The sequence below is a fragment of the Zeus faber genome (genome assembly GCF_960531495.2).
Source record: "Zeus faber genome assembly, chromosome: 13".
NCBI classification, from domain to species: domain Eukaryota; kingdom Metazoa; phylum Chordata; class Actinopteri; order Zeiformes; family Zeidae; genus Zeus; species Zeus faber.
In genome coordinates this window covers 19,227,833-19,243,844 of record NC_137198.1, presented here as the reverse complement: position 1 = coordinate 19,243,844, position 16,012 = coordinate 19,227,833, and the positions used below count along the sequence as shown (strand labels likewise).

Sequence of the window (16,012 nt, the reverse complement as noted above, 5' to 3'; positions counted from 1 at the left end):
ACTACTGCCGATACTACGTGTCGTTTTGAAGATCGTTTCTAGCATCAACAGGATCAATACCAAAAAAGGGATCAGTTTGTCTCAATATTTCCTCACTTGCGCTTGTTTGGTGCCCGTCACTGTGAGGTGAACGGGAGATCCTTTCCACAAGCACGTTACGTGAGGCCCATCCACAAAACCGGCAGAAAAGCGATCAGTGAAAACGATCCGCTGTGCGTCCCCCTTCACCATTTCTCAAAACCCAACCCACCCCAACCCAAAAACCAGTAACTACAGTTTGTTCTGGGGGATTCCTTAGCCTGGCCTCGCCAGACCATTCATTTTTTCGATTTCTGAGGGGTGTTACCAACAAGGCGCAAGTTCAACAAGTTCAAGAGATTATTTGTCGCATACATATAAATAAAAATACAAAAATATGCGTAATTGACATGAGGTTAGATAATCGGTTGCGATTGGCCCGACCCTGGCGAGGTCGGGTTGAAATCTGTTTGAATGGAAGGGCGGCATAATCTGTAGAACAAATGAAACATGAGTTTGCAGATTCGTCTGGTTCCCAGGCTAGGTATTACTTTGTATCAGATTGAAACTAAATTTGGCGGTATGGCCCATCCCTACGGCACTGTTTGGAATGTACTGTAGTGCGGACGTAAGTGACTCAGTCGCAGAGCCCTGAAGCTCAGATCAGTGTTAATTTTGGCAGCTATTTTAGATTTAGTCTTAATCTTGAGACAAAAATGCTTTAGTTTAAAAGTTTTTAAAAGTCGCGTTTTAGTAATTTTTACCCTTCATAATTAGTCTAGTTTTAGTCGACGACAACTCGAAACGTTTTAGCCCAGTTTTAGTCGGCGAAGAATCATTACATTTGGGCCAACTTTGAATCATTACCTAGTCAAAATGTTTTCTCCCTTTAAGGGCTGGCGTTTAATTCGGGGTGCCAGTCGGAGTCGCTCTCTCTCAGTCTCTGAGAAATTTCAATTAATCAAGCCAGCAGAACCCTACAAAGGACCTGATATAGATACCAGCCAAGGGGCACACCACACAGCCAAATTCAATCAAACTCCCAGTGTATTATATATTAGAGGTGTGGAAATTTCTTGATTGTAAGATCCATCACGATGCAGCGGTATACACAATGGGAATTGTTGTTTTTTGGGAGGAACCCCGCTGCGCCACCTCGCGCTGAAAGCGCAGTTCTGTGATATAATTGAGAGCTTCTGCCACCCTCTTATCGTAACCCATAACAACACAGGATCATATGTTTTCACGGAGTTAAATGTCTTGCTTCTGGTGATTATTTGGGGTCGTTTCTTTGGCAATGTTTACGGAACTGATGTCACCTATTGCCAGCTTGCTAGCTAATAAAGGTCTCGTCTTAGTCATGGGAAAAAAGATAGTTGACAAACATTTTACGTCACACATTTGCTGAACGAAATTAACACTGACACACAGGTAGATTCCCGCCTTCATAGTTAGGTAGAAGATTAGGCTATTTTTTTTTATGAAAAACGTCCCTTAAAATATGGATAAAATAAGGTACACGTCATTTTATGTTTCACCAACAAGGACAATTCTTTATTTTAAGGGACAGAAGGTAATACTTGTTACGTAGTTTTTTCGGAAGATCATTTATTTTTCCAAGTAAACAGCGATACCATTGAATTAAAAAAAAGTACACACTCCACCATCTATCTATACAACTTATATCAAATATGGAAAGGGAGAGAGCTTTGAAATGTTTGGCGTGCCCACAACAGCCAGTCCATTTGGAGCCGACACGCCGACAAACGCCAGGGGTACAGAGACCTGGCGACAAGACGAGAGCTGCTTGGCTTCCTTCACGCTGCAGCCCCGTCGCCCGTGGTGTGCCTGTACCATTAGACCTGCCCTTGAGGATTCTGAATAGTCTACATAAGACACAGACACAGACACACAGGCACACACACACACACACACACCTCTTATTCTATCAGTTCTTTGACCCAGTGGCCCAGTGTTTATTTAGCCATGGGTTCCCTGAGTCAATATGCCTTTATTTAGTCATTCTCTCACAGCGGTGCTGTTGCCTGGACTAGCCCAGCCAGTCATTAGCCTCAGCTTCCTCTCACTTAAGCATACAGTCACAAAGCTACGCTCCAAATATGCAAATGCAACCATCAAAGTGCCTACGCGAATCTTTGAGGCGTAAAATTTTATGTCTCCGCAAGTTGCAGCAGTGGCCTAGCTTTCCACATACTGTACAGTGTAAGTTAGGGACGGTCTAATGAAAAATACAGATAAGTCTGGCCCTACATCAGCCTGTTTACAGACAGCACCAACCGTTGGGATTTTCCCCCCGACATATCAAACATTCAGACTGCATTGTGATGTCACATGGACAGTCTCCGATTGGCCCGCTACTTGTCTGCTCGCCCTTTGTGTGGAATATCACTTTTTAAAACTGTATGTAACCTCCGAAAAGGCATATTATGTGTCATGTTGAACCCTGACAGGCTTATAGACAGTGGCGTGATAGAATCAACGGGTTTCCTCAATTCCAATATAAGCAACAAAAATGTGCTTTTATGACATTAAAACCAAGGCAATTAATGAACTGTCTTGTCCACACAGACGTAAGATCACCAAATCTGACTGGTCAAGTGAGTACTAGCAAGCAGATTGAAGGAAAGATTTAAGGAAAGGCTCAAAGTCAACGTGAAGGCCATTCCAACCAGAAGCCGGGAAGAATTTGCCTCGGCGAGCTCAAGAGAGGCTTACATAAAAGCACACATAACAAATAAAAGCAGCCGTGATGTTCAACACACATCGCAATAATAAGGTTTCTAAAATACCAAGTGCTGAAAGCACTATGCTTATTAAGCACACACACACCACTGTGTTTTCATCCAGAGACTTCTAGATAATAGCGTGAGCTGTTTGGAAACTGAATGGCTTAGACAGAAAGTAGCAGCTCAAAGAAGGGAAACACTGGGTAAGAGATGTCCCCTGTGGTGTTCAGGGCCTCTGGTTGGAGGACGGGTTTTATAGACTCAGGAGGGGGATGGGAGGGCGTGAGTTGTAATGCTGGATGTAATCTCGGCTACGCTCTCCAGATGAAACCTTTCCATGGAGGATGAGCCGCCGTGCAGCACAGTCGTACAGAAAGTTAGCGCACGCTCTGCGACTGACCCGTAGAACGGCAACTCTAAGGGGGTCAGGGGAGAGAATCAGCGGGAGGCAGATGAGGACTGAGTGGTCAACGCTCACTGGCGCATGCACACCACACAAAACATGTGTCCACAAGGAAAGCAGGGCCGAAGTGAGACGGTGAGAGAGGGATTCATTTTTCCTCTGGAAGATGCTGCATGGCTGCTGAGGAAGGGGTTTAGACGATCGGCTAAGAGCCAAAAGATCTGCCGCTAATGCCTTTGCATGTCAAACTGCCACGCCATCGCTGGAATCAAAACAGCGCAGCACTGGATATGGGAATTGGGGGATGAAGGGAGCACTGAAGGGGGCGACAAGAGGAGACGAGAGAGACAGTCAGGGGTTTGTACCGTTTGCTGACAACGGATAGCCAAAGGGGACGGACGCAATGTTGCAGGGAAGGGACCCAGAGAGGTATTTGTGTCAACTTTGTTCATATTCCCAAGTATTTAATTTCAGGTGTCCTACACATTTCCCCCCAAATTTTTAGTCTCTTTTATAAATTAGAACCGAAAATGAGTTACAAAAGTTAAATAACTAAAATTTCACAGCGTCTATGCAGCCTTGTTTATTCACTGTGTCCATGGAAACGTCGATGAACGTACCCATGTTTTACAGAAAAGACGTTTACTTTTCTGATCTCTGGTCAAGCGGAACAGGGTGGTGGCAGTCCACCGTGACCGGGTCGCTCCCTCCTGGCCCCTGGCTCCAACCGAGGAGGTATCAGGAGCTGAGGACCAGCTCCCAGCAACAACAGCAGCACTGGCTGCACCCATTCTCCACCGGCTATGAATGGGTGAGATAATCACAATCCATTCATCCACATATAACAGGTGGAAATGGGGCATTATGAAATAAAAAGGCTGCCTCAAATAAATAAATGTGGAATTATGAAATAAAAGTCCACTGAAATGCAGTCATTTTTTGAAACACGTCCTTATTTAAATAAACGATTTATTTATTGAACTATATTTATTCATTTAAATATTAACATTTATTTATATATTTAGATATTCATTTATTTATTCCAGGATTTATTTAATACACATTTACTTCATAAGCATATTTATTTAAGTATTATTTATTTATTCGATATTGACTGAAATGGTGTCCCATAGATAGGAGTGTGCATTCAGTCGCACGCCACACTTCTTGCCTTGCTTTCCACCACATCAAGCTCGCTCTGGCCCCGCTCTCTCACACCGTGGTAGTGGTTTGGCTGTGCTGGCATGAAAAACACACTGCTTGTATGACCAATACATTTTTAGATATTCTCAATTTTACAATTTAGAAAACAGAACTGGGGCAATAGCCTGGAAACGTAAATATTTTTCCTCTCATACTTGCATTTTTCCATAATTATCTCGACCTGGAAATTACTCAAATTCTACACTTTCCCATACTTAGTAGGAACCCTGTAATTTGTTTGTACTCAATTGTTTACCGACAGGCACCGTGCAGCTTCAAGGCCTGCTGCTCTGAGTTTTCTATGTACTCTATACCTCCATCCAAAGGCTTTCAAGTACTCTAACAAGATTAATTAGGACAGCCCAGAGTGTATTTAAGAAGGCCCTGCTGGCCCCAGGCATGGAAAGCAATACTCTGGCTGGAAATCACAAGGTTTATATCTGAAAATAAAACAACACCGACTTTGAGAGTATTTCAGAAGAACATCACTTCTCCATTGCATGGACAACGCGCGCGCGCACACGCACGCACACGCACATGCACGCACACGCACGCACGCACCCTCTAAACGGTGGAAGGAGCCCATTTGTGTCGTCCCTGGCTTGACGGCCCGGATTTTACGACTAACCACATGTAAAACTACCTTGGTTATTGGTAAATCAAACAATGCAGATGCAAACTATATTCAAAACACATGCAGCACAAGGCACGTGTGTGTAACGTGACGTCTATGTGTGAAGCATTTTAGAGATTTGAGAAGGGGTACGACAGGCATTGCTTCATAACAATATATAACAATGACAAGCGCGCAGGCAGGCAGGCAGGCAGGCAGGCAGGCAGGCAGGCAGGCACGCACACACACACTTTTTTTTACGGATGGGTATCGTTAAGATTTTAATGATTATTTATTATTATATTATTTATTATATGATTTATTATTCTCAGCCCATTATGCATGGAGAGCAGGCAGTCGATGCACAATCTGCAGTCGACGTGCCATTGTCGCTCGGCGCAGGGTCTCCTTGTGCGCGTGAGAGCCATGCAGAGGGAGTCGGCCCCGCCCCCCTCTCGCATATCACCATATCTTTCCAATTTCTGCATCCACTACTGAAATTGTTAAATCTGGGGCAAATTCTGGGATTCAAGGATTGCACAGCAAGCGGCAAGCTTCGCTTCTTAGAAGAATATCTTAATTTTTCTGCAAGTTAGAAACGGGTTATATAGCCTAAATTAATAGAAAATCAATGTTCTTAATTACTTCAATACCGTTATGAATATGGATCTTATCGATACTACAATCTTTAATAATCCAGCCCCGGTGCCCGTTTAATACCAGTTCGGAATGGAGTAGGAAGGAAGGGATGTGTGTGTGAGTGCAGCAGTGTGTATTGTAGTTCAGAGAACATTGGAGAACTACAACCCTGAAGATGGTGAACCTGCACCCTGTCCTCTGAAAAAAAAGCCAGACATATGGACAGAAGGGTGTAAAGCAGGGGACAGCAGAAAGAGGTGAAAAAGAGAACTCAGACTTGGTGAGAGATTTATAGAATGAACAGAGCAAATTAAATGGAGGAGTTTTAGAAACAGCGATGAATCAGGTTGTCACAGGGAGGCTTCTTACCTATCTGCCGCTCCAGGTCAGCTGCTTCGTCTGCGGAGGCCCTGGGCAGGACTCCCGGGTCGCTAAAGCTGGTCCTCAGCAGGGTCCCGAGCACAAACACAAACAGCACACCCCCTAGCACTGGGATGGCAGGGGTCAGCTTGCGGGCCAGGAACGGACAGCTGGGTGGATGAGAAGAGATGGAAATGGGGGGAGGGGTAGTTTGAGTTAGTTTATCTTTACATTACATTACATTTCATTTAGCAGACGCTTTTATCCAAAGCGACTTACAATTGTTCAAACACCGATGGACGCAGCCATCAGGAGCAAGCCTTTAGATCACTAGACCACCAGCTCTACCGCTTGAGCTACCATCCCCTATAGTCTTATAGTAGTATCTTTAGTTCAAAGACACTGTCAGTGGTTTAAACAAATGGAGCTCAAAGAGTCAGAACCATGGGACAAAGATGGGTAGAGATCCTGAGAGATATCCGTCTACCCTACCCAAGAGTGCCTATTCACATATGGTGGTCTAAAACACGTGAAAAACATGAGCTACGGCACTTACAAAATCCCTCTATTGCATACCTGCGATGCGCTCCTTTTACTGAATGTTTTGTGACTTGTAGGGACGCTAGGACCAAAACAAAAGACAAGACTAACTCATAAAGAAATTAAGAAATGTTCTTAGGTGATAGGACGGAGAAGTAGGACCTGCATGGCTGATTGGTTAGTTCTTCCCACATGACTTGTGGTGTGCCTTCTACATTCATCACAGCGTGTCATGGCTGTGGCCTGCAGAATTGAAAGTGTGCCTGTACCGCACCTACATTGAAAGTAATGGCTTTACCTGCGTAAAAGCTGCAACATGTGGACAGGCCCTTACGCAACCAGCCCTTCAAGTGAGGGAATCCCTCTCATACTTAACCACAGCCAAGTTTAAAAGGCAAACTGTCAAAGTTTGTGCTATGGGGATAATTACATCACTAGTTAATTACCAGTGGCTGGGCATAATCCCCAAGTATACATACACACACTTGGTCAGGATCATTCCCTTGTGTCGTAATCTAATCTTATTAGAAAATTTTCGAGCTAATCCTGTTAACTGTCTGGCAGTGCAGGTGCTTATTACAGTAATCACATTTAGCCTGATAGGGGCGGGCCCCCCCAAACCACTACATTTCTCTTGATTGAATGGTGCAGCATAGAAAAGGTTGCCAGAGGAGCCGCGTGGAATACCAGCGGATGTGGCGGCATTCCTTAACAGAAGAAGGGGAAAGAAATTGGAGCATGTGGAACCCATGTGTTTAATGGTATACCCTCAAAGAATGCAAAATAGTACCATAGTATCATCTTTTTAATCAATAACCTTGGTCGGTTTAGTCCTCTAGTATTGATTGTTGCGCAACTGGGCTGAATTATTGGAACGTATGCTTTTATCACATGAGAACATAGAAACACGGTCCAAAATCTCAGGTCACATTGGACTTGCAATATCTCCAAAACAGCTCCTCTCAGTGCAATGATTGAATACTACATGTAAGATTGCCTCTGTGAGGGGAGGCCGTGCTTGCTCTGTGCACTACTTAGTAACATTAAACAATGGTTAAGAATGGCACTGGGATTGGGTTGGGGTCGAGGGGGAGGGAGGAGCCCTCTATTATTCTATCACAATAATGCTCAGCAGTGAGCTGAAAAACACCAGTGATGGGGAGGAAGGGCATTCCAGCGATTCAAAAACCACTTAAACCCCTCACTCCGTCATTGACTGCCATTTGCAAATCAATGTAATGCATCAAAGGCTATAGCTTAGGAGTGAACACAGGGCTGAAAGTGTCAGTGATGGATTTGGGACTGCGACCGCTGACAAAGAGTTGAAACATTGCTAAAACCATATTTGTGTTGAGGAGACACTGAAAGGAGGCAGACGAGGGCTGCCTTTTTTGGCCATTTGAAGAAATTCATTGATCAAAATGATCGCACAGAACAGCACAGCATAGGCCATGCACCCTTGCTGCACTGTTGTATTTACAGGTAAAACATAAAAAAAATACATGACATCACATGTAAAGGCTGGCAAGACAACCAAAGGCTTCTTCCAGCCATACTGTATATCGGGTAGGTGCTGAGGGATGTACCACTGTCACACCACATCCCCTCCAGATGGTTGGCCATATTCGCCGTTCTGTGCCAACACCAACTACTGCTCTCACCTACCAAGCCAAGCTATATTTAGGTTTGCATTTCTGAGCTTGTCTAATGCCCATAGCAGACATCCATCTAGTCACATAAGACTAGAAATTTGATTTGGCAAGAGCATTTTTTCGGCTTAGATGACAAAGTATTATTTTGTGAAGCAGTTGGCTACAGTACAGTATAGGCTTTTCAAATGATCAGGTGGAGATGTTTGCCCTTTAAAAGGAGGGCAAAGGGTGGCCAGATTATGAGGACATGCTTGCAAAGAGGATTAACATGTAAGGTGTGTAATGGGTCTGTGTCTCTCGGTAAAATAAATAAAAGATCACAGGTGCCTGGCTTGCTGACGGGACCTCAGGTGCTTTAGGCCGACCTCGCTTTCCCCTCAGTGAATGTGGTGCCAGACATTCACGACAGTGTTCCCTAACTGCCGAGGAGTGGATATTATTACTGGCACTAAAGCAGTACCAGCATCATCAAATTGTATGAACTAGAGGGTCCCCTCTTGTACTGTTAAAACTGACAGAAGCAACATTAATAAGCAATTATGGATGATAGAACAGAGGAGAAAATCTGTACATCAAATTATCCTTAATAAAAAGAATAAATCAATGTCTATTATCTGACCTCTCTATATTCATGAATGAGTTTAAAATGAATGCCCTGAAGATGCCCAAACAGCCAAAACGAAGTGTAGTCGACACATGATTTGAAACCTGCCTGAGAGTGGGAAATGCTTTTTTGTCCACTTTCTTTCCTACTGCAATTTAGTTATTAGGAACAGTTAAGCTCTCTTAAGCGTTAAGAAGAATACAAAAATAAGATCTAATGCACAGGATGACGGTAGCCTTCTTTAAAATGCATACTTCACCATTCCACACAGGTCATAAAAATGACCAATAAGACACACAAGAATGTGAATTCCCCTAAGAGAAAATAAAAAATGAGTGTACTAATGTAATCAATCTTAAGAATGTAACTGTAAGAACATATTTTATATAAGTAAAGACTAGATAAACCTAATTGTGTTGCTAATACTGCAGTCCTTGATATTGCATATGTGCATGCCGCCAAGTTACTTCTGAATTGCAGGTAGGGATGTAACGTTATGAAATTTCACAGTACAGTATGGTATTTACCAAAACACTGGTATACTGTATTAATATTTACCCCTTAGTTTTCTGTATATTCACAAGGAAAGAAGAAAAAAAAAAAAACACATGGCCTCTGACGAGGTGCAGCATGGCATGGCGCTTGCCAGGGCTTTCAAATTCACAAGAGAGGCTAAATAAGTCAGCAGAACTGCTTTATGCCAATATTTTACCACAAAGTGATTTATGGTACTTGTGGTGCTTTTGGCATTTTTTTTTTTTTTTTAATACCATGGTCACAGCATTACAGGGAAAGGCTTACATCCCTAATTGTAGGTAAAACATTATTTGTTCTCAATTTAAGTGGCCATGATTTTCGTAATATTAGTCTCACAGAAATGCTTGAATATTGATAACATTAAAGTTAAATTATCCATTACCTGAAGAAAGTCTTTGCAGTAAACAAACAATCATTAGGTGAGAGGATGGGTACAGACAATTCTACTGCAGTATATTGAGTGTTTGATAGGTAGACATTGTTCAAGGATGCCCTCTTGGCAATTTCTTAAAAAAGGAAAATGTAAAAAAGCACATTGTGGTAATATTACGGGAAAAGACCTGAAAAGTAAATGTATCTATTCTATTTTTGGTTTTGCAATACACTCGGTGTAGAAAGATAGTCCACTGTTGGTAATATAGGAATGTGTGTGTGTGTGTGTGTGTGCGTGCGTGCGTGCGTGTCTCTCTCTCTCTCAGAGTTTCCGTTATCCGGTAATGGCCGGTGTTTGACCAGGAAAATCTGTCTGATCATAATGTCCGGCGAGAATAATTCCCTCTAAGCACAATGCACAGCGTCCGTGTGGCAGCTCCCCGGCCTGCTGCGCCCCTGCGTTGGTCTGGTTGTGCTTCGTCTATCTCTCCCTGTGCCAAGACTCATACTCAGTACAAACACTACACAATAGGCCTCGGCTTGCAGGGCGGGTGGGGTGCGAGCTATGTGGGTGGGGATGTGGCGGGCGGCTGCGATCTTGCCCGACACGCTCCTGCCCCCACGTGCCTCTCGTCCGTCCCGAAAGTTTGAATCCCTACTTCCTTTCCTCCTTCGTTCACTTCTATCCATCCTCCATCCCTTTCTTCACTCACTCCCTCCCTCTTCATTCATTCCTGCCTGCCTCCCTACCTCTCCTCCTTCTATCCCCCCTCCTTCCTTCCCATCCTGCCTTCCTTCCTTCCTTCCTCACTCCCTCCTTCTTCCTCCTTTTCTTCTTTCTTCTTTGTGACATCAGTTCCGGATTCCACGTCACAAATTAGTAATGCGAAAGAAAACTAAAACTGCTGATGGAGTGTTTATGTAAATTCAATACAAAACACCTAATGCAAAAGCCAGACCCCTGAACAGTGTTTTGGCAAAGTTTGGAGGTAACCCCAGGAATGGTGTGCGATGCAAATCCAAACACACAAACATAAACACACACACAAACGGACCGTCGCCCAATTATAGTAGTGGGACGGGACGGGATGGGAAGTGGGATGGGATGAGATGGGGGGGGGGGGGGGGGGTCCCACACCAATTAGCAATTAGCCTACATTGACTTGGCACTTCGAATGACGTTTATTGAGAAAATAATAGGCAAATATGCTCCATAAACAAATGGTGAGGCCATAAATTAGTGTTCAAGTGAAATGTATCCAGGCCTTCTGCTCCCTGCATCTGGACAGAGGGAGGAACAGTCTGTCAGGGCTGTCTGGGACATCAGCAGGGGGGTGGTCCATGCAGGAGAACACTGAGGCAGCAAAAACACATCTGCGACCTTTGACACTGGAGGTCCCTGGGATTCTACTCTGAAAGACACCAGTACCAGTTTGGAGTTGCTACAGACTAATCAGTTGGGATGGGTAGAGAGAACTATTACCAATGTGATAGCTGCTTCTTATTGGTAGGGTCCCCAAATACCCATACACTTCTGGACAAACTGTGCTGCTATTTGGATTGATCTGGACTGTCAAATACACATAAATCTGTTCTAACAAGTTGTAGGCATTTCCAAATTGCCAAGAGTAAAGACACATTCCTGTTGTGCCCTAATATCATAATGCACCAGGCGATTTTGGTCAGCGATGTTTGTCTTAAGTTCCATACATTCCAAGGATCGTCGACGGGTGGAAAGGCTCTAAGTGGGGGCCCACTTCATCAACACAGAAAATGGGTTTGCCATCACACACACACACACACACACACACACACACACACACACACACACACACACACACACACACACACACACACACACACACACACACACACACACACACACACACACACACACACACACACACACACACCTCCATTAACTGATATTGACATGCTGTACAGATTCATGATAACTACATGAAAAATAATGCCAGAAAATGTAAAAATAAGAAATCCTAGTAATAATCATAAATGTCATGGCAGCTGGCCAAGCATTGGGCTTAACCCAGCACGCCTTTTGTGTCTCAAGGAAATGACTATACCGCCAACTGAAATGATTTGCGCAATCTATGAGCGAGTCCTGTGTGAAAACAGAATTGTGCAATATTATTCAACAGTCGACCGTGGTTCTTTATTTTCCTCGGATTCTCACTGAATCTCCACAGATCTTAGAGCGTTGTAAGTGCTACTCAAGGGGACTCTGACTGGTAATGGGAGCTGTCAATATCTGCAGTGCAAATGGGAACCATAGCAGCAGTGTTGAACTGCTGCAACACTTACCATTTAGATCCGATTCCAGATAAGCTTGCAAAAAAATAAATAAAAAGAAACTGGACAAATTGGTTTGTTGCATTGCTATGGCTCTGCTACCAAAGAAGCACCTAAAATGTATGTTTTACAGAAGATTTTTGTGCATGGAGTACAATTAGCAACAAAAAAGGAATGGCAGCAGATTTAGTCCAAATTATTATAGAGAGAAAAACTCAAACAACCACTTGTTAAGTGGCTTGGTTTTCTGCATGAAAAATGCAGAACTATCAGAAAACAAAAACATCTTATAATATACAAATTAAAACGTACCTTTCACAAATATTCAGAGCTAAATAGTTTGCTCTCAGGAGGAGTATTCTACAGAGGACCAACCCTCTGTTTCTCACACTCAAGTCATGTAAGATCATGCAAAAAATTTAAGTGTGGAATGGCTCATTCATACTATGAGCAGTACACACTCAATGCTCAAAGGACTGACATGTTATTTTGTACCTGTCCTGTTTGTCCAAACAGCCTAAACAACCAATTCCTCACTTTACATTACACACTGCGATTCACACCGTACACTAGAGATGCAACGGTACAGTGGGCTCACGGTTTGGTATGTATCACTGTTTTGGTGCCACAGTCACCGTACGGTATCTTTATATTTAAGAAAGAATGAAAAAAAAAAAATGTAAAAAAATGTTTTAACAGCAGTCTGCCACGAATAACTAGTGGAACGCTCTGTGTGTATGACTGGGGGGAGGGAAATCACAGGTTTCAAGTTCGTTGGCGGGTTGTTATAATTTGCATAATTTTGTGTCCTGGATAGTGGATAATTCAAATATTAATTCTCGTTAATATATATATATATATATAATATTCTAAAAACATTTCACAATAAAAAATAAATAAAACCAGTACTAAGTTGTGTAGAACAGGTATAAATAGTACTTTTCACGCATGAATATTAATAGTAAAATAAGTTATTGAAATAAAATCAGACCAGTGCGTGTGTGCCTTCGCTTTTTGAACCTGACATGACAGTGGGTGCGGTGCGCTCCTTTTCACCCAGGGCACCTCCTGGCGAGGGAGGAGCATAGGCTCTCTTACATGGAGGGGGAAACATATGCCGGCGGCAGGAGACGGCAACTTAAACAAATAACACAACATAAAACTGTTAAACTTGAAGAAAAAGAAAACAGCTCCTCACCCAGCGAGACCCTGTTCCCTTCATTCCTACAAAAGAGCCGTTCAAGAGAAGTTCGTAATAAAGAAGGACACGACCATCCCAGGGGGTTATTTTCCAACTGGACACCCTGATTGATTGCGCTCTTTAGTAAAACATTTCTTTGTAGTTGTATCTCCTGTTTCTATGGAAAAGGCTGCGTAGCTGAGCGCAGTTGTAAAATATAAAATAAAAATAGACCTCTTGCAAAAATGGAGAAATACTCTGCGGCGCTGCACGGACCCCGCACGACTGAGCTGCAACAGCATATTCAATAGGGAAGCAGCTCTCACGGCACGGCACTTACACGGTGCATGTGTAAGTATTGAATCGCAGGGGGCGTACCGAACGGTTCGATGGCATACCGTCTACCGTTGCATCCTCACTGTAGAACCACAAGCATGAGAGCTTAGATTTAAACAGGGAAGCTTCCTTGTGGCAGCCTGTCAATGTGAAGGGAACCCTGGGGGGATTGGTTTCACCTCTTTGACAAGAGGTGACAATGCTACGTGCTAAATCTAAATCTACATGCTAAATCTCCATTGTTGGAAGCGGGGAAATCTGCAGTAACTTTGGAGGGCATCAGACCCTGGCCTGTCTGCACTCAAAGAAGTGTAGTGCAATAAATAATGATGGAATTGACAAGATCTTAAAAAAATATAAAAAAATAGAAAGACAGTGCATATCCAGTGGCTTGTAATCTCACCAGTGTTTGCAGTCAGAGGTGGATTTGGCAGCCATGTATCCTGCTGTGCTTTTTAGCCTAAGAAATCAGACTGTACGGGCTAATAACGTTTGCGGGGAAACAAAAATCAATGCCCTGTGCCATTACCCAACCTATTTTGGATCTGCATGTTCAGCCTGTAACCTACTCTGTCTGATTGATGACATATCACATCGAGTCACCTGTCACCATAAGTCAAGGACAGAGAGTTGTATGCTCTTTACCGGAACCCATCGGAACGGCGAGTACCCGGAGGCCACGCGACCAACGTTCTCCTCTTCAATTAAACCGCCGTCGGGGCCGCTTCCTCAGAGCGCACCAACAAATCTCTCCGTCCAGATAATAACTGGAGGACCATTTTGGATTTATGATCACTTCTGTGCATGCGATCATTGGGCGTTTTCACCCTGCGAATACACGACGGAAAATCCAGAAGTTATTTTCACTGAGCGATATGAACAGAGAGCGGCCCCCCTCCCCGGCACAGTCTCCGTCTCCTCTGTCTAACACCCCGCACAAAATGAGGAGGCGGTCGGGTGTTTAGGAGAGGGACAGCCCGGTGGAGATGAACAGAGATTACATGTCGATGGAGGGCGGACCGCTATGAGAAGCCTGATCTGCCCTGTGGACAGCGATTCGACGGGGATACGTGGTTGTGTTGCAGCAAAAACCTACAGCCGGCGGCTACAGGTCACGACACTGACCAGGCACTGGATATTTCCCAAGCTACAAGACAATTTCGACATTTGTGTTGTACAACACATCTTATATTAAACAGGGACTTCGGGGGCTTGTTTCCATGGAGACGGACAATGTCAGACATGGTGGATTCCCAAAGCAAATGTGGTTACCTTGGAAACAACTACGAGTGTGAGTTTGACCTGCTCACTGTTGGAGGACGGGTGGGAGGGTGGAAAGTGAACCAAAGACACGCAATTAAGATAAGAGACTTTGTGACAATCATCACCATCCAACGCACCAAACCATCCCACAAGAGGAACTAGGGGTGGGAATCCCAGAGCAACTCACGATATGATACTACCACGATACATTGGCCACGGTAACCATGGTATCGCAATACAGCGATTCTGCGATACTCCATACATTGCAAGACAATTCATCTGCGATATCTGTGTAGCTGAAGAAGAATAAATATACCCCTAAAAAGTCAAAAAGTAGGAATTATGTATTTATTCACTGCATTGTGGCGTCAGTTTCACAGAATTTGACAAGATACCGTCTTCCTTTAAACATGGTAGTGCACAAAAAAATATGATTGACTCGCCCCTAGTAACGGTATTTCATTCCAATAAGTAACCGGTATCATGTTCAATTTCTCACGTTTATAACATTTATAACAAATCAAATTTCATGAAACTCAGTTCAGAATTAAGCAAGTTACGGTTGATTTTGTAGAGAAGTCTGCATCTCTCAATGCACATTGTATTTGTTTACTAGTGGATCTTGACCGCTCCAATATGGCGGCCGCACAGACCCATGGCGGCAACATTGGCAGTATCCACAGCTCATTAACGACATGTCGCAAAGTAGCAGCAACATAGTAGGACATACCGTAAATTAGGTTCCGATTTGAAACCGGAAATCAATCTAAATGAGCGTTCCATTTCGTACTTTGAAATCAGGTTCATGTATCAGTATCTTTGTGGGTACTATTGTCAGACATGCTCGCCATATCGGGGCGGTCAAGATCCGCCGGTAAACAAATGCAGTGTGCGCTGGGGGCTGTGGACTGCAGCTCGTCGGCTCCAAACTGACTTTCTTGAAGATTGGTTTGGAGTTTAGAGAGCTGCAGCGGGCTCCGCAGAGGGGTCCGCTGAGCTGCATCCCTCAACGCACACTGCACCGTCCGCCTGGCACTAGGGCTGCAGGAATGAAATTCTAGAATAGAATTAGAAAGAAAAAAAACAATACAGTTCAACATAAGTCCATCCAGTTTGTTGAACAGGGAACACACATTAGAGAGAAATATTCCCGGTAACTGTGTCCGATGTCCGCGTCGGCGGAGACGCACGACTGCACCGATGCATTTCTCTCTCCTCCGGTGTTTCACTGTGTG

The 16,012-nt window shown here is 43.8% G+C and overlaps 1 protein-coding gene across 3 annotated transcripts in view; it reads right to left on the bottom strand.

Annotated features, from left to right (window-relative positions):
* Window positions 1-16,012, bottom strand: part of LOC307239552 (palmitoyltransferase ZDHHC14-like) — a 54,772-nt gene that overhangs the window by 22,534 nt on the left and 16,226 nt on the right. For all 3 annotated transcript variants that reach the window (XM_080012984.1, XM_080012986.1, XM_080012985.1), the window contains exon 3: window positions 5,993-6,153. In XM_080012984.1, the coding sequence (XP_079869110.1) occupies window positions 5,993-6,153 (161 nt within the window). The remainder of the gene's footprint in view (window positions 1-5,992; window positions 6,154-16,012) is intronic.